This window comes from Colletotrichum spaethianum (assembly GCF_022836535.1).
Source record: "Colletotrichum spaethianum MAFF 239500 DNA, contig02, whole genome shotgun sequence".
NCBI classification, from domain to species: Eukaryota; Fungi; Ascomycota; class Sordariomycetes; order Glomerellales; family Glomerellaceae; genus Colletotrichum; species Colletotrichum spaethianum.
In genome coordinates, this window is record NW_026054772.1 from 1146547 (window position 1) to 1171786 (window position 25240).

Here is a 25240-nt window from a genome sequence, read left to right on the forward strand (position 1 = left end):
TATTCTTTTAGGTGAATAATAAGGGTATTAAGGCTATTATTTCTTATAATAAGGCGTTTTAGTGTATTTTATAATAGTATAGCGTTTAGTATACTAGGTTTTATAGAGTAAAAGTAGTATATATCTTTAGGATCTTATAGTTCTTTTGTTTATAGTAATAAGAGGTTATTAAAGTTAACTATAAAAAAGACTTTTTAATTTAGTAGTATAGTAACCTAGTATATAGCTTAGACTTAATATTTAACTAGTGTTAGTTGTTGTATGATCTAGACTAGTACTATAAGGTTATATGTAGATTAGAAGGTAACTTATAAAAATATAAAGTTAATCTTGACTCTGTGTTTAATGTAGAATGGTATGCTTAACAATAGTCTTAGGGCTAAGTAGTTAATAACCTTAGTTTTTATATAGAAGTATTTATCTATAGGATTATTAGCTATAGTACTAGGGATATAGAAATTAAAGGAGACTTTTCTTTTGACTTAAACGCTTACCTTGATTCTATTTAGTGTATACTAGTGATTATGATTCTACTTTGTGTTTTGTGTAAACGTGGTAATCTAGGTGTAGTCTATAAGGGTTACTATACTCTCTATATTAAGGTATACTTTTATTGTTTATTTCCTTAGGTCTAATATAATACTAAGCCTTATATATATTACTACTATTAGGTTATTAAGGATATCTAGTTATAGGTTAGCCTTTATAATCAGATAATCTTAGGCTATATAATAGATGCTTTTACTGCTTTTAGCGTTTAGTAGTAGGGTAAGGCTTTTTTTAATACTAAAGGTACTACTAGTAAAGGAGTTATATGTATTAAACTTGTTAGTTTATTTCTTGTGGTGTATAATTTGATGAAGTTTGTTGCTGATTTTAGAGGGTTATTATTATCTTCTTTGTCCTTGTCTTTGTCTCTAACCTAGTATTCTTAACTTATTAGGTTACTAGTAACCTCTTTAGCGTCTAGGTTATTCTTGTAGATTATACTCTTAACCTAGTAAGTATTAACGCTTATGTCTATATTCTTAATATATAGTTTCTATAGCTGTTATGTTTAGTGAGGGTAGTGGAGAGGGGGTTACTGCTAGTCTTAGTTGCTAAATTGTTGCTCTTAGCGTATAGGTTAGTATAGTAGCTAATTTTGTATACCTAGTAATAGGTATTCTTAGCGTTAAGGTTAGCTATAATCCTTCCTGAATTCTTATTACCTTAGGTATTTCTGCTTTTCCTATAGCTTTACTTATTATCTTTATAGCTATATCTTATAGTTATACAGTTAGTATTTAGCCTTATCTCTATAATATATACCTTTATTATCCTTTTTACTATTCTCTTCTTAACCTACTAGGCCTAGGTCTAAAAAGTAAATTATTAGCTTTATTTTTTCTTTAAATATATCTTAAAGTACCTACTATTTTTCTTTAGCCTTAACAAGGTATATATTAATTATATTACTTTTTTATAGCTTTAGATATAGTAAGTATAGATATAAATATAACGTTAATCTAAAATAAATAAGTAGTTAGAGGTTAATAACGTCTCTTTATGCTTTAGTATAAACAAAAGCTATTATAGTAAAGGTCTTAATTAGTTTCCTGTTAAGGTTATCCTAGGCTATATATAAGTATATATTAAACTAATCTTTAGTAGTACTTAGATATAAACTAAAGACTTTCTTTAAGGCTATAAACTAGTTATTAAGACTAAGGGTAAGTGTAACTTACTTAATAGTAGAGAGTTATTTTTAATACTAGACAATAACAGCTTTCTACAGAAGTTTAAATAGCCTTTAGTGTAAAGTATTCTTTATAGATTTTATTATAGCTTTTATTATAACTAACTATATTTAGAGGTTTATATTATAGTAATAGACCTATTTTTTATTAAAAAATACTTTTTTTTTAAGGAATTTATTATATAAGGTGTTAAGCTAAAAGATTTTATATTTTGTTAATCTTTATACCTAAGTAGTTACTTGTAAGGATAATGTTATTATTACTAGGGTTAGTGTGTTTAACTATATATTGTGAAGAATATTAGTAAACTTACTAATAAGTTATGTAAGTGTAGCGTCTAAGGTCTTGGTCTGCTAGACTATATAGGTTGACCTTGGCGTATCTTAGGGTTCTTTTGTTGTTGTTAGTAAGGGGCTACTTAGGCGAATAAAGGTCTAGTGATCTTCTGTTTTGCTTGTTAGTTCTTGTGTAAAGTTAGTGCTAGTCAAGGGTATTAAATATAGTGAAGACCTTGCTTTGTCCTTTAATGATCCTAATATGCCCCTAGTTATTAGAAATAGTAGTAAGGCTAAGTCTTTTAGCTAAAAGGGGGTTTAGTGTTATCTTTGTAGTAGGTTACTTGCCTTGTGATCTATAGCTACAATAATAGTCCTAGGCTAGTTGCTTAGGCTACTTTGGTCCTCTAAGATTAAAGACATATTACTAATTATGTCTTTGTTTCTAAGGAGCTTATCTTGGTGTGTAAGCTAAATAATCTGCTTTGCTGTTTATAAGTGTCTCTTAATTTCTCTTTTAAGATTCTACTTAGGAGGGTATAATAGTAAGATATAAGCTTTATTATTAAAAAAGGGGATCTTATATTATTTATTATTAAGGTTAATACGCTAAGATACTATAGATAGTTAAGTATAGTTCTATTAGAAGCTATCTAAGAGACTATAAACTAATAGTTTATCTAGCTTTTATTTAATAAAGCACTATATATAATAGATATCTTAGATATAAGTATAAGTTAGTTATATCTTATAGTATAAAGTTAGTTTAAAAATTTTGCTTTTTAATTTGTTTAGTTAAGTACCTACTGCTATTGTTATAGTAGTAATAGTATAGTTAGCTTAATTAATAAGAGGTATTTAAGTGTATTTATAAGGTTTTAGATTTAACTATAATATTTTAGTCCTTTAGGTCTTATTGTTAGCTATGCTTGATGTTGGTGTTAGTGTAATGGTATATAAGGTAAGTTGTTATATTATTGCCTTTATTAAGCCAAGGTTTGCTTTTTAGTTGTCTACTTTAATAAGAGATGAGATTTGTATAGCGAATTTGTTTCTTAATAAGAGCTAAGGAATAAAGTAGAAGGTTATACTATTACTTGTTACTTTTCTGGTAAGGTAAGTCCTTCAGAGGAGTAGTTAGATTTATTATATAGTCTGACAGACCTTGTAGTTAATGTAGTGAACCTGCTTTACTAAAGATAAGATCTAGAAGATAAAGGTAAAAGAAGTTAATTCCCTTAATAACCTTGTAAAAGGTCTACCTTATATAGTGGTAGACCTCCCGTGTTTATTAGTAGGGGTAACATTAGAGGTCTATATTTTAAGGGTTATTAATTTAATTATAGATTTATTATATATTATTATTAGTAATTAAAGCTAATCTAGGTAAATAGCTAGTAAAGGCTTTTTTTATATAAGTATATTTAAATAAAGGCTAATAGTATAAATAGTTATAAATATATATTTTATTTAAGTTCTTTAGTAAAAAGTAATATATATTATTTTTAGTTAATATAATAAAATAATTTATTAAAGTTATATAAATACTAGGCTTTTTTTTATAGTATTTTATTATTAATAAGTCTTTTTATAAAATATTAGTTAAGATTATTATATAGTTATTTAGGTTTTTAATTAAAAAGCTTATTATTTTATTTTAAATAATTTTTATAAGTTTATAAGTTACTTAAAATAAAGTAATTCTATATAATATTACTTTTAGAAAAGTTTTTAAAGTAAAAGTACTTTAGACTTTTAATAAGTCTAAGATTTTTATATAAAAGTAAGAATTTTATTATTTTATTAACTAGATAAATAAGTTAATACTTAAAGCTATTTAATCTAATAAAACTAAATATTCTTTTTAAATAATAGTTTAGTTAAATAAGTTACTTAATATATATTATTATTTAAAAATCTTAAGTATTAAATAAAGTATTATTTAGTTTTATACTAAAACTTTTATCTAAGTTAGCTTAAAGAGTAATTTAGTAATTAATATTTTTATTTATATATTAATTATATTAAATACTTTTTTTTATTATTTTTAAATAGCTTTTTTTATATTAGTATTTAAGATATATATTTAATATATAACTTTAATATTTAAATTAGTTATTATTAAAAGAAGTTTATTATTAGTTTATTTAAGATTTATATTAATAATAAATTTATTAAAAGTAAAAATCCTTAAAGCATTTAAGATTTTATTAAAATATTTAAGTTTATTTTTATTTATTTATTTAAGTTTATTTAAGTTAATAAATTCTTAGATATACTTTAACTTTACTTTAAGCTAAAAAGTTATATATTATAAAAGCTAATTATTTTATATCTTAAGCTTTTTTATAGCTTTAATAAAAATAGATATATTAGAGATATTAGTTTAAAAGAATAGAGATAATTTATTTAAAAGAGATTTTTTAGTTTATAGTATACTCTAAATATAATAGTTTAAAAATATAATATAAGCTAAGCTTATAACTATTATAAAGTTATTATTTAAGGTAAAAAAGATATAAGGAAAATAGCTTAGATTTCTATGTGTAGGATTACTTTGTCTAAAACAAATAAATATGTATCCTGTGTAGTGGATCTGTATAAAGGGACTGGACTAATAGTTAATCTGGGCCTGGCGCAAATCTCACAAGGCTGCGCGATGCGCGTGAGGGCATTGCGACAGAATCAGAAGAGGAGGAGTAGAAAATCTTATCGAACTGGGAAGAGACCATTCGAATATGGGGAAACAAATGTCAGCGAAAGTCCCGTTCCTGAACAACAATGCCCATGTACCCCGCATTCTGCCATTCCTGTTCTGTTCTGTCACAGGTGCCTGGCTCCCGCATCACGTTGTTTTACTAGTAAAAGGGTTTCCACATGCACCATTGTACCTTTATGTCAGTTTACCGAATGACTCTGGTCTAGTTTTTGGGGATTGATGTAGCACCTGAGTATAACCGCTTCTAGTAGATCTTCCATCCTTCCAAGAAATATGCGTAGTGCAGCGACCAGAACTTGTGAAAATTTACTTCTACAATGGTCAATATCCCAACATTTGAGCCGTAAGAAGCGCACCATGTTTACAAACACCCGGCACAAGATACATAGTCACCATGATGCGAACTTGTATCATTAGTCCACAGTCCACTTCCTCTCCCATCCTCTGAAGAACGGGGCCTCAGGTAGAGTATGTGTCACCCAATCCCTCTCGATTACACTGTTTTCAAGTTGGTACTTCTCATACTCCTCCAATGCTGGTTTTGCAACGTGCTCCACATGCCATGTACCTTTGTACTTGAGAATGCTCTCTTTACCCTCATTGAGGACTTTGAGCACTATGGATGGAATATACGGCTCATCCTTAAACTCGCTTAGAGGGGTGAACAGAGCTTTGAAGTTGAACACGATGGCGCCCGATAGGGGGAGGCGACGTAGCGTCTGCCAGTCGACCCGTAGATAGACATCCTCTGGCTTCAGCTGGGGATTTTGAGATTCTCGATGAGAAAACTCTGGGTCCTCTGATGGCAGGAATAGAGGTTGGCCCATTTCAAGGCCCCATGATCCTCTTTGAATTGGCTTGTTTGTCGGCATCTTGGTGAAGAACCTGAAGCCAGATAAGTGAGGGTGAATGCTAGTGTGCGTTGATCCTTACCGGTCCATGCTGAACTCCATCTTCTCCCTGTAATCTGGAACAGGCTTGTGAATACCAGGGAGCCCCATCCCCATCTTCTCACTGATCTTCCAACCGACAGACGAGCATACCATGCCAGCTCGCAGAACATATCGGCCCGTTTTGTGGTCCCGGATCATGATGCCAAAGTCTTCGGGGACGTTGTTCAGCAGCACAACGAGTGGTTCGGTTTTCGAGAGATCGGTCGTGGTTCCCAGAATATTGTTGACCAGAATGGTGCCATCGCGCTTGAACTGGTTTGGATACCTCGCACAGATGAACTGGATGACCATCTCCATGAGCTCTTTGCAAGCAAGCTCTGAGCCTGGCAAAGCTGCCAAAACACCTTCACCATTCTTGGCGTACAGCTCTTGACGCTCGACGATTCGGTTCCTGTAGGTGTTCTCAAGCTCGATCCAGAAGTCTGTGTCCATCCTTGACAATGCTTATAGCTTAAACGTAAGCTCTAGTTCGCGCCGTATGAGTTGCTGTCACTTACACATGGTTTGATGGTAAGCCCATCTGAAAGGTCGATACGGACGTGGGACCGCCTTGTCGATGTTGAATTTCTTCAGTGGTGATGGTAAGGGAACGCCTGAGAGTGTTGCATAGTCAGGGAAGTCACCGAGAGACTGGATATCGGCGATGCTGAACCCGCTGAAGTTGAATTCGTTGAGACTGGCTGTGCGGTAGTCGGCCTCCAGTGTGAGGAGGGGCTTCCGCGTTGTGGCAAGGTCAACCTCCTTCACGTCTGCATATTGAGGCCCGAGCTCCGCGAGTTTGGCTCTCTGGGATGGCGGAAACGAATTCACATAACTCGGGTCCTGCCCTGCTTTGACCGGAGGTTTCTCGGTCGGGTGGCTGAATGAAGGAGCGCGACGGAATTTGGAAAAGACTTTGCGACTGTCAATGAAGACACTGACAAAGTAGACTAGACTGCCAGTGAACGCAGCAATGCCAAGGATCGCTGTGGCGGCCCTGTAGTCGCCGGATTCAAGGGTGAAAAACATCATGAAAGAGGATCTGTTATACGCAGCTACTCAGCAATGGTTCGTACGCTTCCCTGATGAAGCTGAGGGATAAGTATCTACAGGTCATGGAAACCTCATTGTCTGTCAGACTGTCCGCTATCGCAGGTTACCAGATGATACAGATGCATTGGGCAGATTTAGCCAGCCATAGTCATGCGCAGTTACCCAACCTTCCGTACGCTAATTACAGTATGTTACAGTCCGAACACGCAGACGGCCTCCTTCACACCACCCCGGAAGCGGAAGGAATATACGGTGTGAACTCAAATGATCTGGTGTGGGTGAGTCTAACCCCTTTCGTTTAATCTACCCGGCCGCCTCTTCTGCCCACTGAAGATGCCGCGATAAGAAACATGAACATTGGGTGCGGGATGACCCCGCTTGATGACGACCGTCCCCCGGCTGTGCCCGCTCCTTTCGGCCGCTCAATGCTGACGCCGCAGCGACCGCGCAGGCTCTACGCTGTCAAGGTTCCCTTGCATGATTTGCTATCAAGAAACATTGAGCTGTCTCATTGCTGAGCCATCGACCACCTACACTAGCCGACGGGAGGATTGTATGTCTCATGACGCTATGCCGGGTACCTCCCTTTTTCATGTGTACGGTATGAGTTGACGTCGACAAACATATCTCTTCTCCTTTGCCTTGAATCCATTGGTGAGGGTCGTGCGTCCACTTCCAGGAATTTGGCCCGGTGATTTTGACAGGTCAATCCACTGATCTTCCACCCTTGCGTTCCCCCAGCAAATACCACGGTATGTTGTCCGGGGACCTAGCTCGATGCTTCCTGGTTCAAGTAGGAAGATAGCCCTTTGCTGTTTTAACAAAGCTCTGCAAGCTTGAACGGCCAATCACTGAGCTTGTCCTTATCTGTATATCGAAGGTGATGGGAGCCAAGACCATAGTGAGCATGCTTAATTTTGCTACAACTTTCGGCTTTTGTCGCAACCTTATCCGAGATTTGAACTGAAGCACTGGAGCCAAGTGATAGCTACCAGAAGCATGGTACCACTGCACCATGGCTGGCGTTGAAGAATTGAGAGATTTAAGCACGTGGTTCCCAGGCCTTTCGCTGAGTGCACATCTGACTGGTTCCGCGGTTCTGATCCTTTAGCAAAAAGAAATCCGCGATCACGTAGTATTTGACAGCCTGTATGGTACTACTCGCTCATTTCATCTCGTAGAAATCATGGCGGAAATTATCCCGGTGACGGAGTTCCCGGATTATGCCGTCGATCCAACAGGCGGCAACCCCATCACACATGATCTCAATGCACCCTATGACAAGGTGAGTAACTCTAGGCAGTGCCGCGAAAGCTCTGGACGCTACGGCACCAACTTCTTGTGAGACTTACGCGTCTACTAACCGGTTCAACAATCTGTAGGGTGACCTCTGCTGGATGCTAATATGCACAATCTTGTGCTGGCAGATTACGCCAGCAATTGGCTTCCTCTACGCCGGGATGCACCGCAGAAAGGCTGCATTGACAATGGTCCTACAGTCTCTGTTCTGTGCTTGTGCATGCGGTCTGCAGTATTGGATATACGGTGCCTCGCTTTATCAAGCACGAACTACGAACCCCATTCTTGGCGATTTGTCACAAGCAGCCTTCCACAATATCTTAGCCTCTCCGTCTTTTGCGAATAGTGATATTCCTGATATCCTATGTAAGCAAACCACTCAAATTTTCCAAACGATACCTTGAAAATTTTGACTTACACAACTTCGCACTAGACGCAGCTTTTGGGTTTACCTTTGTTACGGCGACGGCCATGATCTTGGCCGGCGCTATGCTTGAGCGTGGTCGCCTTGGGCCCAGTATGCTCTTCATTCTTTGCTGGAACACCTTCGTTTACTATGTGTACGTCTTGATACATTCGAGCTCCCTGCATAGTCAGAAAAAGATAGTCTGACCCTCTTTAGCCTTGCATACTGGGAATGGAATCCCAGCGGCTGGCTCTATCAGCTTGGTCTTTACGACTTCGCCGGCTCTGGGCCGGTACACATTGCCAGCGGCTTTGGAGCTCTTGCATGGTCCATGATGCTGGGCCCCCGTATCGACGACAGCAACACAACGAACAAGAGACACGTGCCGCACTTCAAAGCTCACAGCCCGCTGCTGATGACCCTCGGCACCGTTCTCATTTGGTTTGGGTGGTTTGCCTTCAACGGTGGTAGCACGGCCAATCTTAGCCTGCGGTCTATCTATGTTGTTGTAAACACCAACTTCGCTGCCTGCGGCGGTGGTGTTGCCTGGGTTTTGTTGGACTACATCTATATCAGAAAGTTCAGCTTAGTCGGCTTTTGCTCTGGTATTATCTCGGGCTTGGTTGGAATAACCCCAGCAGCTGGCTTTGGTATGTGATGAGATTCACTTCTATCCTAAATTGGCACCAACCTCGAGCTAACATGTAACCATCAATAGTGCTCGTCTATGTATCACCTCTGGTCGGCATGCTTACCGCAGTCTGCTGTTTCTACACAGTTCGGTACTCGTACCTCCTCCGAGTAGACGATGGCCTCGACATCTTCGCGATTCACGGCGTTGGCGGCTATGTCGGTGACATATTGACCGGCATCTTCGCCAACAAGATGGTTCCTGCTCTGGACGGAGTCAGTGGAGACACATACCTCGGTGGTTGGTGGAACGGCAACTTCAGACAACTGGGTTTACAGCTGGCTGGCGCAACGACTTGTGCCGCCTGGTCCTTCTTCGTCTCATGCATTTTGCTCTTCGCCATCAACAAGATCCCGGGTATGCATCTCCGTGCTACTGAAGAGGACGAGATACGAGGTCTTGACTTCGCATATATCGAGGATGCTATTTCAGACTACGATGATGGCAACATGATCATTCATAATGGTCAAGCAGTCGAGACACCCAGACCTGCCAGTTACTCCAAGAGTTCTTAGAGATGTTTGATTCAGACATGCAGACTTCTGTAGCATTTCATATATTTTTAATCGCACAAAACCGGGTATTTTCAACGCGATACGTTTATGTTCCAGGCGTCACTGAAGCTTGATAATGTCACCAGCCAGACATGGAAAGTTGTCCGGGGTGCTTGGCTTGATGGGATTAAAACTGCACCTCAGCTTTGTCAGTCGACTAGGGTTATATGTATCCTTATACACCTATGTCCAAGTAACGACTGGGTGTGTTTAATCAAGAGGATCCCGAAGTTTCGAAACGGCAATGCGGGGTCCCTCAGTATTGCAACTGACGTTTTACCCTTTACTACAAGGATGCCTTCGACGTAATCGGAGAGCTGACTTTTGGCAAGCAGCTTGGCTTCCTGGATTGAGGTACAGATGGCGGAAACGTTATGCACTCACTAGAAGCGATGCTCGATTACTCTGGAAAGGTAGGTTGTGTTTAGTCAATTCCCCTCATTTCGACACTGACAGTCAATTTCGACGCAAGATTGGACAAATTCCTTGGTTGGATCACTTATTCAAAAAGAATCGCCTAAAACGCGTCCCTGGGGATGGTTCAACTGGAGCTGCTGCGCAGTTCGCACATCAATGCATGCAAGAACGTCTCGACCACCAGGGAATAAACCGAGGGAAGCAAGTCCACCGAGATTTTCTCATTTTCTTCCTGGAAGCGAAACAGACTCATCGCCAAGTCGTCGATGACCGCCAAGTGTTCTCTTGGACCTTGAGCAATGTCAATGCTGGATCTGATACGACGGCAATTGCGCTCCGAGCGGTGCTTTACTTCTTGCTTAAGCACCCGGATGTATATAAGAAAGCCAATGAAGAGAATGTGGGCGCACGCAAAGGAAGGCTGTCATTGCCGGTGACTTGGAAGGAGAGCCAAAATCTGCCGTACATGAACGCTATAGTTAAAGATGCCCTCCTAGTTCATCCCACGGTAGGCCTGCTGCTGGAGAGGATCGTGCCCAAGGGAGGTCTTCAACTACCCAATGGGCCGTTCTTACTGTAAGGCACGGTTGTTGGCATCAACCTCGTGCCATGCATCGTCACCCAGCCTTTGGCGACAAGCTCGGCTCGTTTATACCGGAACGCTGGCTTCAGGGAAAGTCCGAGTTAGACCTGAAGTACGAAGCTAGAAAGTCAGCGATGCAGAGTGCCACGTTCACATTCGGCGCCGGACCGCGCACTTGTATTGGCAAGAATGTCAGTTTGTGGAGATATACAAGGCAACTCCAACGCTCCCTCCTGTTCACCTGTGATGTGAGTAAATCACACCTCAGTGATGCAGAACTGGAAGAACGTTAATGGTTTTTAGATGGAGCTGAAGTATCTATCCTAACGGAAGCTGGAAAATCTTCAATTCGTGGTCCGTTAGGCAAAAGGACATCCGAGTCATCTTAAAAAAGGTCAAGAGGACTTGAGTTGGTCGGCCACAAATATAATCTTTGATGGTGATATTAATTTACCCGGCCTTGAATGGCTTGATGGAGTTCTGTGCGCTGTGAAACCCGAGAATGACGCTTAACAAGCAATTGTGGGTAGGCTATTAAGAAGATGCGAGCACGCGACTATGGAGTGACTGGCGTTGAGTTGAGAAATTGTTTCCACGGCTATGCTGTGACAGGCCAAATAATCGTTGTTGAAATCCAGACATACGCAGTAGAGCACGGAAGCGGAGGGGGACACTGGTCAACCTTTTTCCAGCACCCAATTACCCACACTGAAAAGTCGAAGTAACGCATTTCGGGCACAAAAACACAAGCCGCTCCGCACTGGTCCAGCGCAAAGCGACGCAGGTAACAGTCCACCAAGTTCAGAACGGAACTTGCACGGTTGGCCTTGGAAGTGCAGAAAGAGACTAGACTGAGCTATTGAGTATAAAAAGAGCTCTTATGTCTGGCGCGAGCATCTATGCAAAGCCGCATAGGACAGAAGATCGCCTGGGGAAACCTTGAGAGTCGACCGGGGGATGAGGCCGTTCCCGCCCCGTAAAGTGGTTCTCCAGTTCACGCTCAGCCCAAGCCAAAGCAGGTTACAGTGATTACGTGTACAACTCGCGGTTGACTCCCTCGCATCATCAATTCCGTGAACCACACCTCAATCACATCACCCTTTTATGGCCTTCTCAGAGAAAAGTTTGCTACGTCATGGAGTCTCAGGTCCAAAAACCACTCGGGCAGAAGAGCTATTTGCCTCTTATTAACAAGGTCGACAAGTATGTCACTAACACTCAACCCTCCGCCACCATTATCCCGTCACTGACCCAGCCTCAGTGTCCCCTTGGACTTCGACTTCAACACGCTTTACAAACTCATGCTCCCCAAAGATGTCAGGCCACATGGCTTCATGGTTCCGAGCACGGTCGAGCGACTCCCCTGGACCTCGGACTTTCGCATCAATCACGATGAACGCAAAGTCTGCCTTCTCGACATCACTAGTGAGGACGGCGAGGACCCCGGCAAGGCTTGCACCGCTGCATTCCAGCGCGTCGTCGACGCCGCTATCGCATCTGACTCTTTCCCCACATTGAACAAAATGCATAGTGAGCATTTTAGGATCCTCGGCGCCAACCACTTCATGTCGATTGAGCGGTTTCCCGCCCCGCTGTTCGGAATCTCATCGCGTGGCGCACACATGACTGCATACGTAAAGACCAGCAATGGTTTGAAAATTTGGGTGCCGAGACGCAGCGCGCACTTGTTCACGTTCCCCAACCTGCTCGATACGACTGTCGCAGGCGGGGTCAAGGCTGAAGACTCGCCGTTTGACTGCATTGTCGCGGAGGCCACCGAGGAGGCTTCGCTCCCCGCGGCTTTCGTCAAGGAGAATGCTCGAGCTGTCGGAGCGGTCACATATGTCAGCATGAATCAGCAAAAGGGTATTTTCTTCCCGACTGTTCTCTACGTGTATGATCTTGAGCTTCCGGAGTCGATCGAGCCCGAGCCTGGTGACGATGAGGTTTCCAGCTTCAAACTCATGACCATTTCCCAGGTCAAAAGCGCCATGCTGGAAGAGCAATTCAAGCCTAACTGTGTTCTGGTAATGCTCGATTTCTTCATCCGCCACAACATCATCACACAGGAAAACAATGAAGAGTATCTGGAAATCGTCACGAGATTGCGGCGGCACCTGCCTATACCGACAAGCAAGGAACACTGATGGAGGATCTAGAATAAGACGACCGTGGCCTCGAATGATGAATTATGACGAGAGACGTGAACTACACGTTCTCTGGCTAAAGTCATTGAACGTGTTCTACCGAAACTTATATATCCATATAAATAACACCTACTTGGCATTGAATTCTTCTTGCAAAGCCTCATGTCGTGTTCAATTTCCTCCCAGTCGTCCGTCCCGGTAGTGGCGACGGCGTACAAAACACCATTGGGACCCCACTTCTTGCGAAGATTTAGCAGCGTCGGGTGGACAGGGTCCCAGGAGCCAGAAAGAATCTTGCCAGTCCGGCTGGAAAGGATCAGCTCGTCGGTCGGTATCAGTTATCACACTCCGTATGAAACTGACTCATGGTCAACTCACCTCGTTGACTACGTGCATCTCTCTGGTTCCGCCCTTCGCATGGTTGCTCGCATGGTAGCTCGCATGGTTGCTCCCTAGCCAGTGCTACGGCCGATGAAGTCGTGACCCGTGTTGCGGATGATCAGGCGAAGGTTATTGTCCAGATCGAAGTCGACACCGGCCTTGATGTGCTGCTTTCTGGTTACCTTGATCGCATAGACACTGTAGTAACCCAGCGTGCATGCCAAAATAGCACTTGCAGCCATACTGCTTCCCTGCCATGTCCGAGGGATAAGCCCGACGACATCGGCAGGACTAGCGTACGCGCCATTAACAACGATCGCCGCGCTTAGAGCGAGAGCTGACAACTGTACCATGGTAACGGTAAACCTGGAGTTCAAGGAGCGTGCTGGTCTCGAATCTGCGCATCGGCGGACGGGAGCTTAGCAGTGTTATTTAACCTCGATGAGATACAACTACGGTCTATTGTTTCCTGTATCTTCTAGCTCCGCTTAGAGTCTCTTTCTTCATTGAGTTGTTTCTCCCGGCTCGGCTGAGCTCCAGACCTCTGCAGCATGGGGCTACATTCAGCCAACATACAGACTGCACGATGCTACTCGACGTGAGCGAGAGGGTTCACATGTACACTGGCAATCCGTGTCGAAATGAGCCCGAGAAAAAGGAGCAGCTATGCACAGTAGAGCTGTTTCACCACATACTCAACACTATCGCTTCTGATATTATCACCTACAGAGACACAGATCGGAGTATCATAGATCATCTGCGTTACTGTATGACGTTTCTTGGTCTCAAAACCACCAAGCTTACTGCAGGGGACTTCAATTCACTGCACCTCGACTTCGCCGCCAATAACACTCAGCCGGGTGGGGAAAGGGAGGAAGAAAACATACCTTTCATGGCCGCATGAATGCGCATAGAGTTCAGCCCGGTTATTTCGTGAAGTCCATCCACGACCCTGTTAATCATTTGATGCTTTTTGGCCTCTCTTATTCTCTCTCGGGTAGTCTTCCTATTCCCATCCGCGTTTTCTGATGTAGTCGCTAGGCCCGCAAGGAGTTTCCAGAGATTTGGCGGCATTCCCGCCGGAACTGCGCCGGGGTTTTTTCGCTACATTCAAAGTGAAGTACCGGAAAACTAGATTGTTGCTTGAAATCAAATGGTAGTCAAAAGCTGCGTTGTCCGAAACAGAGCGAATGCCCGTTGCTATGCTTTCGATAATGGCTTCCTGCCGAATACCGTCATCCCCAGCCCTGTTTTTACAGTAGCTGGCAAGGTCATACGTCTACTCACCTACAACGCCATTTTTAGAAGGCCTACATATACAGGCCACGGTTAAAGTAAGGTCTACCTAGACCAACAGTCGTTCCACGCTATCAGGTATTTCGTACTACGTTAATATATCAAGATCTAGCACAGGCCAGAGGTGCTACTATATCAGATTATACGCACTATAACTTTATTTCCGTACAGGGTGAACTATACTAGACTGTTTATAGGGGGCTAGAACAACAACTTACACTAAAGAGGACCAGAATAGGTAAGTCCTTCGACGTTTATGGTAACATTCTGTTGCCCTAGTACTGAGTCGCAGACAGGGGGGCTCGTGATGCGACTTCGCCTCTCGCAAAAGACCCCAACTGAGCCCCAGACTCTGGAGGAATGGAGCATCCGCATCCTTCCGTACCTCGCTGATCAGATATGTGCATGACGAGAAGATGCGCAATGCTCTTGTATCAGCAGCAATCAGCACGATAATGTGCCAGCGTGGGTAGAGATTGTAGAAACGAGAAGAGAACAATGCCGTATTTGCTACAAGTAAACTTTGGACTCATGTGGTCTTGCATTGATAACAATTCATGAGAGTTTGGAGAAAGGACGAATTGGATTTGAGCCTCTCGACTGCGGTCTGATGGGTAAACTTTAAAATTGTGTTTATGAGGTACCAACACGTGTGCCATCCATTACATATCCATGATGCCAGAGGAGACCAGATATCCGAATCCCAAAGCCACACCATCGACAAGCGACCATCTAAATAACCAAGCAATGAGTTTCAAATAACCATTCATTGCTCTGAATTCCATCCAAACAAGCCCAGCCGATTCCAAAACATACCCGGGTTCTTGAACGCCCCGGAGTCACGCTTCGCGTCAGAGGCGGGAGTGGTGGTTGCACCGGCATCGCCAGCAGCGATGGCGGAAGGAGCGTTCTCCTCAGCCTTGTAGATTTGAAGGAGCGCCGGACCGCCGCAGAACGTGCTGGGGTTGCCAGTGCAGGGCGAGTTGCAGTCTGTCTGGTTCGTTGCCCACTCGCCGCCGACGTAGGAGCCGCACCAGCACTGGTTGCCGTTCTGGAGGCCGGCGTACTGGTAGAAGCGGCGGTAGCAATACTGCCAGCACTTGGGGACGCTCAGATACGGGTCGCCGTTGGGGGTGAGGTTGGTGCCGAGGAGGGGCATCTCCGGGTCCTTGACGTAGCAGCCCATGTTTGTCCAGGCCGTTGGCGAAGGGCCGAGGGTGGGTGCAGTGGAGGTGGGCGAGCTGGTGGTAGTGGTGGTTGAGGTCGTTATCTGGGTAGCGGTTACCTTCGTCCATCTAATGACGCAGTATGAGTTCCTGTTGTACCATGACTTGCAGTCGAGACCAACGACTGAACTCTTCCGGGGTACCTTGAAGTAGTCACGCACCCATTCGTAGGTCTTGTCATCCTCGTTGTTGAACCAGTCGGCGCAGTCAGAGGTTGTCTCCGGGTCGTAGGGGAGCAATGGGGTGTTCGTGCAGCTCGCTTTGTGCGCAAGAAGCGTCAGCTCAACAAGAGCCACAAATGAGAGGTCTTCATGATGGAGCTACAGGACTGGCTCAGCAAGCGACTGTTGTGGTGCAGGTCCAAGAAAAGGAAATACAAAAGAGCGGCAGCAAGAGAGTGAAAGTTTGAACAGAAGAAGACTCATGTCAATCAAAGAAAGTTGGAAAAACTCTGGAACTGGGTCTACAGTGAGTACTGGCATGTGGAATAGCCGGCCTTGGATTTGTATTCCAGCTACGCCGCTGCTGTGTATCAAAGTTGGCCGTAGCGGACTGTAACTGCTACTTTAGGAGTTATCTTTCTTTTTGCCCCTTGTAGATTCACCTGTGATCTTGCCCACCTTTTTAGAGCCAAGTAAGGCTGAATCACGAGGGTTCTTAGGTGGTTAAATTAGGATTGTCCTGTGACTGTAATAAGCTTAGCTCCCGTGGGAAGAGTTAGGCGAGCAAATGCAGAGGGCTGTCCTTGCAGCACCTTACTAGTTAGCGATATCGGTTTAGAGATGCCTACACTAGCCAGCTGCCTTACCCTGTTGATTTTATTAACTGCGCGGAGTTGCTCCATTTGGGGATAGACAGATCCTACCCATCTTTAATTGGGCAAATGTTTCTAGGCAGTCTTAGGCAATGAATCTAATTGGCTTTACCCCGCCCAAGGTGGAAATATCCGCACTTGATCGAATAGATAGACAAGGCAAGCGGACACCCTTTCTGTCACTCACCAGGCACCATAATCAATTTATTCACCGTATGGCGCAGCACTTCGAGAATTATCACCAGGGCGGAATCACCGTTCCATCGCCAGTCGCTGACCTGGATAATCCGCTTTCTGGCCAATAGACCTCTGCAAAGGGCCTCATTTCACCTCATCTCAACCACCCAAACTAGCAAGCCGTCCGAATCATCCATCCGTCTCACAGTTCCTTTCTTCGCCAATTCATCCTGCTTTATCAGCAAGCATTTTCCGCGGCCCAACACTATGACTACCGCTACCACGGCGACGTTCCACCCATTTCTACATCTCCCCGCCAAGCTCCGCGCTCGTATCTGGGAGCTGACCGTCGAGCCCCGCGTCGTTGAGGTGCGCGTGCTCTACCATCAACCAAGCCCCACCGACGTCGAGGGATCCGAGCTAGTGGTCAAGTGGCCGCCGCGGATGCGCTACCTGTGCTCGCCTACCCCAGCCCCAGCCCAGCTGCAAACTTGCCGCGAGGCCCGCGAACACCTCACTACATGCCCCGATTCTGGATTTCGATTCGAGAAGGCCTTTTCCGAGCTCGCTACAACACCCCATAACGGGCCCGACCCTGTGTCCGAGGGTGGCCCGCGGCAGGAGCGCTATGTTTGGTTCAACTTTGATAATGACATGCTCTCTATTGGGAAGACGGATTTGCACGAATTCCGGGCTGTAGCCTACCAGATTCGCCGGCTACGGCTTCGGCGGGTCATCTCAGACGAGTACTTTTCCCGCACGGAGTCGCTGTTAATCAGCAGGTGGTTCAGGAATCTTACCGAGATTCATCTGATTTGTCCAGAGGGCATTAGGGCGGGCTACTTGATGACCGAAGATATGGACTTTTCCTGTGGTCCCCAGGATGTGTATTTTGTTGACCTAGAAGAGATGGGCCGGACCATGATGAACAGTATCGACCTGGATGCTATGGTGATCAGAGAGGACGAAGAGCTTTACGGGCCAGGAGAACACGGTTGAAGGAAGTTTCAAAAGGTCGTTGCCAGTGCTGCTGGCTGCAAATTGTGACTACCACTAGAAGCAGACGAAATGTCCGCGAGCCCCCATCCCATCCTCTCCGTACCTTGGATTATCCCTCAACATCAAGGAAAGTAGCCGTTGATTGGTTACTTCCAGCAACGGGTCGTTCGGTCTTTGATCGTCTTGTACGACCTGAGCACCTGCCAGTGGTCCCTAGCTTTGTGGTTGGCGGTATCCCCGCAATTAAAGCCGTCTAGCCAGGTGCGTACCTGGGCGCGGGTGTTGGCCGCGTTGGGGGAGTTGTTAATGGTGGCCTCCCAGTCGACATTTGACTACTGCGGCTTGTTGGAATTGTCGTTGTTGATCTGGCTGATGCGGTAGATGAAGTCGTTACGGTTGCTGTGCCCGTGCTTGACCGCCTTGCATACTCTGAAGATGTAAAGTGGCCGATTTTGGCCTCTCCAAGCCCAGAGATAGTTCACGGCCGTCTGCTGGGCGTCCAGAGAACCGTCAGGCCTGTAGGCTGCCTGCAACCGCATTCCTGGGCGCATGTTGCCTAGGAACTGCTGAAAGCCGTCGTACTTGCATTGTGTGCGGTCTGGTCTCCCCTGGCAGGGAACCCAGTTGCCGATGCACCTGTTCTGTCTCCAAGTTGTTGCACTGGTAACCGATCTGCCGATCACGCTTGGGGGTTCCGCTGGTCGATGAGGAAGGACTGGAAGAGCTAAACCTGCTCGAGGCAGTTTTGGTATCCTCTGGCCTACATGACCGTGATGAGGTAGGAAAGAGTACGAACGAGAGAAACCTTTATGGTGTAGGCATGTGGTAGTACGGTCCAAAGGCTAACGAAGGAAGAACCTCAAGAAGGCTAAAGGACGAATGCTTTGAAGAAGACCGAAAAAAGAACGCTCTCAAGAAAGCCAAAGAGCAAATACTTCGAAGAAGGCCAGCAAAATGAAATCATGTTGACGAAGTATTCTCAGGAACCTAATACATATGTGTAGGTGTGCCTAGATGGGGTTGAACCTTGCCTGGCCACTAAGCCAAAATTAACACTAAACTGGGCATACCGTATTTGGAATTACCTTGTACTTATTGATTACATCTTGGCATCTGCAATCCTTCTGCACGACTGTTCCCGTTCTACGCAGGAACACTCTCCCTCGTACTATGTCTAAGATGGGGATCATACACACTGGATGCCTATGTAGCCTCTAGGTAAGCCCATAAACCCAGGGTTCTATAGCGAACCATTATTGAATTTCCAGGTATTTTACTTCCTAAGTAATTAAAGCTACGGCAAACGGCACAGGCAACTAAAGTATTCTATTTAGTCTGGGTATGGAGTAAGAATATATTCTGCGGCGGAGCTAGGAGCAGCCATATCCCGCGTGCCCTGTCTAACTTTATATCTTACTATTACCCTAGGGTCTAGGTTCTTCTGACGTAAGTTAAGTGTAATTCGGATATCTCACTTGACGAGGACGTTGAGAACAAGGCTGAATTTCCGTTGGATCTGACTGATAGGCACTAGGTCTTGGCAGCGGCGAGGCTTTTCTACCTACCTAATTGGGGAGGCTGATATGTATTAGTGGGCTTACATTACGCAGCTAAGCCCCTAGTAGCGATCCTATGCACACTGAAGGTTACATTAAGTAGACTTTCTGGATGCCCCTTGAGCTACTAATTACAAAGTGAGCTTAATTGGAACTACAGGGGACAACGCCACCATACTTTATTGGCGTGGGGCACTTGTTAGGGGTTTAAATCCATTGCTTTTGATGATGACTCTTTTACTTTGCCTTTATAATATTCTTTATTAACTGCCTATAAACCAGTATGTCTGCTCTCCCTAGTCTACCCGCTATCCTTTGTAGCAATCCTCCCTTTACTCTCTCTTCTTTCTGCTTCTTTATCGCACTTCTTATATTTACTATCTTCTATTAGCATCTACACTCTGAACGAATTAACACACTCTTTCGGGCTTTTGCTCTGCCTCCTCCTTTCTATGAGAAGCCGCTGCACGAAGTTTAGCTATCTGAATGTCCATGAAGACTTCTTTTCTCTGCGCCCTTGTGGCCGTGGCAGCCAGGCCCTTGGCGTCCTTGGACCTTGATGCCTGGTAAACAGGATGAGATCGACAAATGGCTCTCAGCAGTGCAGGCCCAGCCTCTTGCAGCCCTCAAGTCATGCCCTATCTTATGCAGCACGACTAGTGACGACTCCTGGTTCCTTTTCCCGGATGCATCCCATTTAGCTCCTGTAACGGGACGATGCTGCTCAACATTGCTGTTCAGGCGGCTAGGGAAAATGAGAACAATGACACGCCAACCGTCATCAGGGCATGCATAGCAGACTACGACACTTCCAGGTCTATGAGAGTCGTCTTTGTGCTCAATTCGACCAAGGCATCCCTCTGCGTCACGTCCAACAAGGCGCTGGAGGAAGGCTTGATATACATGCACTAGCCCGGCCAGGGCAGCGAGTTCTTGGCGGGACATCTCATGTCTGCTGGCCGCTAGGTCAAGAGTTATCTCGCGTCTCAAGAGTCGTCATGCACTAACAACGCCATAGCCTTTGGCGACTCCTAGTCGGCAGCCATTGGTCATTTTGCTGGCGCCGAGGTGCACTAACACGGTGTGGCAGCCGATGTCCTAGACAAGTTGCTCGAGTATGCACAGGACAAGTCCATCTCTAGCAGCACAGTGGTGCAGCTGTGTGGAGCCGAGCACCGCGATACCGACTACAGCATCGGCATCGTGGCCAGCAGTGCTCAGAACCTCGAGTTTGTCCAGGAGGCAATCAGGACGTAGGCGAACTGCAAGTGTGTCTCCCAGGCGGATGCAGGCGAAGACTAAATGACTATTACCCTGCGCATTTCCGTTCCCGTGGAGGAGTTGTCATTACCCAAGAACTCCACCGGCAACGACACGGCCAGCTCTCACCAGCCCCCTGCTCGGGGTATTGATACCTCTACCGGTTTCTCTAGGCTGCTCTCCGGGCCAACTGCAGGTCCACCACTGTGCAAGCGGGTGAGAGCTGCTATGCCGTGGCAGAACGATGCAAAATCTCGCAGACTCAACTGCAGAACTTCAACTGCGCCAACCTTTGCAACTCGCTTGTGCGCGACGAGCGTGTCTGCTGCAGCAGCGGTACCCTCCCCAGCACCCTGCCTTCCGGAAACTCGGACGGCACGTGCAAGACACGCCAGGTTGTGCTGGGTGACGACTGTGGCTCATTAGCCAACAAGTGTGTAAGTTGAAATTGCACGGCACTGGTGCCCAAGCAGGACTGACAAAGGCCAACCAATAAGGAATTTATGGAGATGACTTCATGAAGGCGAATTCGAAGACCGGCCTCTGCTCCAGCCTGGCTGAGGGCCAACACGTCTGCTGCATTCGGGGCACGCTACCTGACCTGAGGCCTAAGGAGGACGCCGATGGCTACTGCGCCGTCTACACCACCAAGGAGAACGACTACTGCTCCAAGATCGCTGCGGGCCTCATGCTCACCGTGGAAGAGCTCGAGACTTTCGACAAGAACGCATGGGGCTGGAACGGCTGCAAACTGCTTTACCCTAAGTTCAACATGTGTGTCAGCAAGGGAGCCGCGCCTATGCTGCAATTGTTCCTGTAAGTGAAGATAGATCTTTTCACCTCCCTTGAGTCTAGTTGAATATCCTATGTACTGATATTATGTTTTGTGGCTCAGAACGCGATGTGTGGACCGACCATCGACGACACCGCCCAGCCTCCCGCTGGGGCCAAAATTAGCGAGTTAAACCCGTGCCCTCTCAATGTTTGCTGCAACATCTGGGGCTAATGCGGTATGACGGACGACTTCTGTGTCGTTTCTATGTCCGAGACGGGATCTCCGGGCACTATGGCTCCCGGCAAGGACGGCTGTATCAGCAACTGCGGCAGAGACATCGTCAAGGGCCCCGCGCCGGCAAAGAAGGTCAAGCTTGGCTACTTTGAGGGCTGGAACTTCAACCGCCAGTGCTTGACTTTGGATGAGGGCCAGATCAACACAGACGCCTACACCCACTTGCACTTTGCCTTCCCCAACGTCACGCGCGGCGACTTCCGCAGCAATGTATCGATTCCGTCGCACTGCCTGGAGAAATACATCGTCGATGTACAGATCGCCGTTTCTGACGGCGCGCTTAAGAAGTACAAGAAGCTCATTGACAACGGTTACGACAAGAATCCCTCTATCTGGGAGGGCTACATCAAGGAACAGATTCCTGGTCAGATTAAGAACTTCATGGCCACCGACAAGGGCGGCAAGTGCTTTGGCGGTGGCCATCCCAACACCACGTTTACCCTTGACGACCGGAACGGGTTCTTCAAGGACATTCTAGAGACATGGGGCATCGAGGAGGAGTGGATCAGGTTCGAGAAACGCCAAATGTCCCTCGCCAACAGTTGCCAGTACGCTGACAAGGATGTCAACGACTGCATTGCCTGGAATAGCATTTTCTTCCACGACTTCCCTACCATGGACAGAGACAAGACGAAAATGCACAACCCCAAAGACGTCATCGTCAAGGCTCTCCCCGGCACCAAGGGACTGCTCGACCGTTACCGCGACATGAAGACGTTTGCCGAGTTCGAGGACGACTTCGAAATGTCGAACGTTACCGACGCCGGCTCGCTGCCCGCCTTCACCATTGAGGAGGCGGTCGCGCAGATGGACAACATCGTCGAGGAGGCCAAGGAGATTGAGAAGAAGCGCCGTGAGGAGTTTATCCTCAACATGATCATGGGCTTCCTCTTCTTCATCCCCTTCAACGGCCCCACTGGCGGCGGTGTCATCGCGACCGGCGTGCGCACCTTGCTTCAGTTGGTCGAAGTCGGTGCCGAGGTCGATTTGGCCGTCTACAGCATCTTCCACGACCGGGACAAAGCCTTCATGACCGTTTTCAGCATCCTCCTGGGCACCGGCTTCAGCCGCGGCAAGTTCCGGGACGCCGCCAACTCAAGGCGCGGCATGAGCTCTGGCGAGTATAACACTCTCGGCAACGTCAAGCCCAAGCTTGACTCGAATAACAATTTCTGGGGTGGCTTTTGTTCTGTAGCTATAAGATCTTAACAGCAGGAAATCACAGTTAATTCCCGTGCTACTTACAGAATGAACTAGAGATGTGTATAATGAGGACGAGAGATAGCCACTATGATTAATCTACTTTACACCTATCGGCTTGCGACTTTATTCTGTGTGTACTACGACTCAAGATATGACACTTTCTCTCAATGCATAATAAGACCGCTTTAAGGCTTGTCTAGGAATTGGGGGCTCTGATCGTAATGTTTCAAAGCATCTCGCTATGTCGAGACAGCAAGGACATGTACCGAAAATGAAGCCCTTTTGGTACTTGTGCCCACGATAATGGCTGTGCGAGAGCCAATGAAGGGTTCGTCTGACACAGTACCGAACAGATTTCTTGTTCACGAAACCGCGTTGTTCAAGGGCACTCTGAAAACAATTATTGCGATTCATGGGACACGATAGGAGAAAGGGGTTATGCTATTACGGAGCAGGAAGAGTTAGAACTGTTTAGTTAGCATGCATCTTTTCTCTCTTGCCACCAGAGCCGGGAGCCCAGGCTTAATCGCACACAATACCCCATATATTCGCATCACTTCATGTTGCTATATCGATTCGGATCACCAGGTAGCTATCTCAAACAAAGAAAGCCTCTTGATATGCCGTTGAGACTTAAAACCCTCTGTGATACCTCAGATACGTGGCTTGTGACTGGTGCTTGGTAGCTGTGATTCTTCACAGTTCTTGTTGTCGTTATGCCTTTCCACTAACCGGAAGAATCGGATAGAAGGCTAGAACATTATTCATGACTAACTATCAATTCTCAAGCCTAGTTATGCTTCTTGAATTGGAAGCTAAAGCCTGCTCAAGTCTGGGACCTTCTGAATATCTTTACAGGCATCCCTTCTTTGGGATGAGAGGTGATTTGTGTTCCCGTCATCCACTGAAAACCCTTTTCTCCAAAGATCTCAGGCGCATCATTAGCAAATTGAGGCACAACATCCAACTCCCTAACCGTCAACGCCAAGATGAGACGCATTTCCATCATAGCGAGCTCTTGCCCAATACAGTTTCTTGGCCCAAGCTCAAATGGTCGGAAAGCACTCTTCACCGGATGCAACGGGTCACCCTCCTTGACTAGCCATCTCTCAGGGATCACCTCGTCCGGCTGGGGCCAGAATGATTCCCAGCGGTGCATGGTCTGGGACGTAACATATATCATGCAGCCGTCCGTGGGAAACCGCTCGCCAGTCTCTGGGTGAGTGAGAAAAACATCGGGCGCTCCTTGCCTGACGGTACCGACAGGTGGGTAGAGGCGCAACGTCTCCTTCAATACCGCGTTGGTGTAGGTCAGCTGATTCAGTAATGCTGGATCCTCAGCGATGCGCGAGGCTGCAAGACTCGCGTCTGTCCCGAGCACTTCATCGTGCTCGGCCCGTACCTTTCCAAGGATTTCTGGATACGTGTTGATGAGGTAGTACGCAAAGCACAGCGTACTTGATGTAGTATCGTGGCCTGCAAGCAGGAAGATTTTGAGTTGAGATATAGCCGTATCGATAAAATGTGAGTCTAGCTTCCTTTCTGTCTCAGAGCCAGTCTTTGTGACCTCCTTGATGTATGAGGCAATGGCGAGGCTGTTGATAGTTTTGGGATTGTTCTGTTCAAAAGCGCTTTCGCGCATCTGACGCTCAACGTGCGGGAGGATCTCACCCTTCATGATGTAGTTGTGATAGCGCATCAAAAACGGACGAATAGGGTTGATTGACTTCATGATATTTGCCGGTCCGTTGTCTGTAATAAGAAGGCGGATTTGTTTCTGAAGGGCGTTAAAAAGGGGAGACTCGGCTGTCTGAGCGTGAAGACGTGTGCCTCTGGTGCACGCATAGGTCAGTCTGACGAGCTCACTTGCAAGGCAGGTCTGTCAGATTGACTCACAGTACTACGCGGCCAATAATATCCACCGTCGCTCTCATCATTCCAGCTTCTAACGGCACGGTCTCTCCTGAATCAGCGAGCTGTTCAAGAGACTTCCTCATAACCAGTGCTTCTTCGACCATCGCAGGTACCAGTAAGAGGATGTTGCGCGCCGAGAAACCGGGATTGAAAACTGCCCGCCACGTCTTCCAGGTGGGACCTTCCATGTTTACGAGATCGTTGTTACCAGTGAGGGGTTCGAACTCCTCCTTCATCATGGTGTGCTTGGGCAGCGAACGCTCTTGCGTGAACTGGTCTGCAATCTGCGGATGAAAGACAGCGAGCATCGGCGGCCCGATTGGCCACGTGTCGACATAAACAACACCCTTTTTGCATAGTTCTGGATATTGTCTCAGCAAAAGCAATGGCATGACCATGCCTGTGAGACCTGGAGGTTGCTTCGCCATCAAACTGCCAACCAGAAGCAGGTGACCAAAAACAAACGAATGAGGTAGAATATCCTGCAGTTGTCAGCTGCTGTCCAAGGGAGGAAAATCAGGTAAATTTTG

The 25240-nt window shown here is 45.9% G+C and overlaps 11 protein-coding genes across 11 annotated transcripts; 6 read left to right on the forward strand and 5 right to left on the reverse strand.

The window, feature by feature from the left end:
* Positions 1-5146: 5146 nt before the first annotated feature.
* Positions 5147-6694, reverse strand: ColSpa_01185 (uncharacterized protein; the record flags this gene model as incomplete). Its single annotated transcript, XM_049267397.1, has 3 exons — positions 5147-5618; positions 5667-6108; positions 6184-6694. 3 exons carry the CDS (start codon positions 6692-6694, stop codon positions 5147-5149), a joined length of 1425 nt encoding a protein of 474 aa, XP_049123354.1.
* A 1794-nt stretch (positions 6695-8488) lies between these two features.
* On the forward strand, positions 8489-9629 carry ColSpa_01186 (ammonium transporter 1; the record flags this gene model as incomplete). Its single annotated transcript, XM_049267398.1, has 3 exons — positions 8489-8577; positions 8640-9073; positions 9142-9629. 3 exons carry the CDS (start codon positions 8489-8491, stop codon positions 9627-9629), a joined length of 1011 nt encoding a protein of 336 aa, XP_049123355.1.
* A 2174-nt stretch (positions 9630-11803) lies between these two features.
* ColSpa_01187 (uncharacterized protein) lies at positions 11804-12815 on the forward strand (the record flags this gene model as incomplete). Its single annotated transcript, XM_049267399.1, has 2 exons — positions 11804-11871; positions 11924-12815. 2 exons carry the CDS (start codon positions 11804-11806, stop codon positions 12813-12815), a joined length of 960 nt encoding a protein of 319 aa, XP_049123356.1.
* A 452-nt stretch (positions 12816-13267) lies between these two features.
* On the reverse strand, positions 13268-13549 carry ColSpa_01188 (FAD-linked oxidoreductase ZEB1; the record flags this gene model as incomplete). The annotated part of the gene is made up of 1 exon (XM_049267400.1): positions 13268-13549. The coding sequence occupies one exon, from the start codon at positions 13547-13549 to the stop codon at positions 13268-13270; it is 282 nt and encodes a 93-aa protein (XP_049123357.1).
* Positions 13550-15258: 1709 nt separating this feature from the next.
* Positions 15259-15678, reverse strand: ColSpa_01189 (WSC domain-containing protein; the record flags this gene model as incomplete). The annotated part of the gene is made up of 1 exon (XM_049267401.1): positions 15259-15678. The coding sequence occupies one exon, from the start codon at positions 15676-15678 to the stop codon at positions 15259-15261; it is 420 nt and encodes a 139-aa protein (XP_049123358.1).
* A 1298-nt stretch (positions 15679-16976) lies between these two features.
* Positions 16977-17708, forward strand: ColSpa_01190 (uncharacterized protein; the record flags this gene model as incomplete). Its single annotated transcript, XM_049267402.1, has 1 exon — positions 16977-17708. The coding sequence occupies one exon, from the start codon at positions 16977-16979 to the stop codon at positions 17706-17708; it is 732 nt and encodes a 243-aa protein (XP_049123359.1).
* A 332-nt stretch (positions 17709-18040) lies between these two features.
* On the reverse strand, positions 18041-18259 carry ColSpa_01191 (uncharacterized protein; the record flags this gene model as incomplete). The annotated part of the gene is made up of 1 exon (XM_049267403.1): positions 18041-18259. One exon carries the CDS (start codon positions 18257-18259, stop codon positions 18041-18043), a length of 219 nt encoding a protein of 72 aa, XP_049123360.1.
* Positions 18260-19981: 1722 nt separating this feature from the next.
* Positions 19982-20176, forward strand: ColSpa_01192 (uncharacterized protein; the record flags this gene model as incomplete). Its single annotated transcript, XM_049267404.1, has 1 exon — positions 19982-20176. The coding sequence occupies one exon, from the start codon at positions 19982-19984 to the stop codon at positions 20174-20176; it is 195 nt and encodes a 64-aa protein (XP_049123361.1).
* Positions 20177-20566: 390 nt separating this feature from the next.
* ColSpa_01193 (killer toxin subunits alpha/beta) lies at positions 20567-21344 on the forward strand (the record flags this gene model as incomplete). The annotated part of the gene is made up of 3 exons (XM_049267405.1): positions 20567-20740; positions 20785-20961; positions 21048-21344. The coding sequence occupies 3 exons, from the start codon at positions 20567-20569 to the stop codon at positions 21342-21344; spliced, it is 648 nt and encodes a 215-aa protein (XP_049123362.1).
* Positions 21345-21590: 246 nt separating this feature from the next.
* Positions 21591-22802, forward strand: ColSpa_01194 (uncharacterized protein; the record flags this gene model as incomplete). The annotated part of the gene is made up of 1 exon (XM_049267406.1): positions 21591-22802. One exon carries the CDS (start codon positions 21591-21593, stop codon positions 22800-22802), a length of 1212 nt encoding a protein of 403 aa, XP_049123363.1.
* Positions 22803-23622: 820 nt separating this feature from the next.
* On the reverse strand, positions 23623-25138 carry ColSpa_01195 (cytochrome P450 monooxygenase aflN; the record flags this gene model as incomplete). The annotated part of the gene is made up of 2 exons (XM_049267407.1): positions 23623-24628; positions 24693-25138. 2 exons carry the CDS (start codon positions 25136-25138, stop codon positions 23623-23625), a joined length of 1452 nt encoding a protein of 483 aa, XP_049123364.1.
* Between the last annotated feature and the right edge of the window lie 102 nt (positions 25139-25240).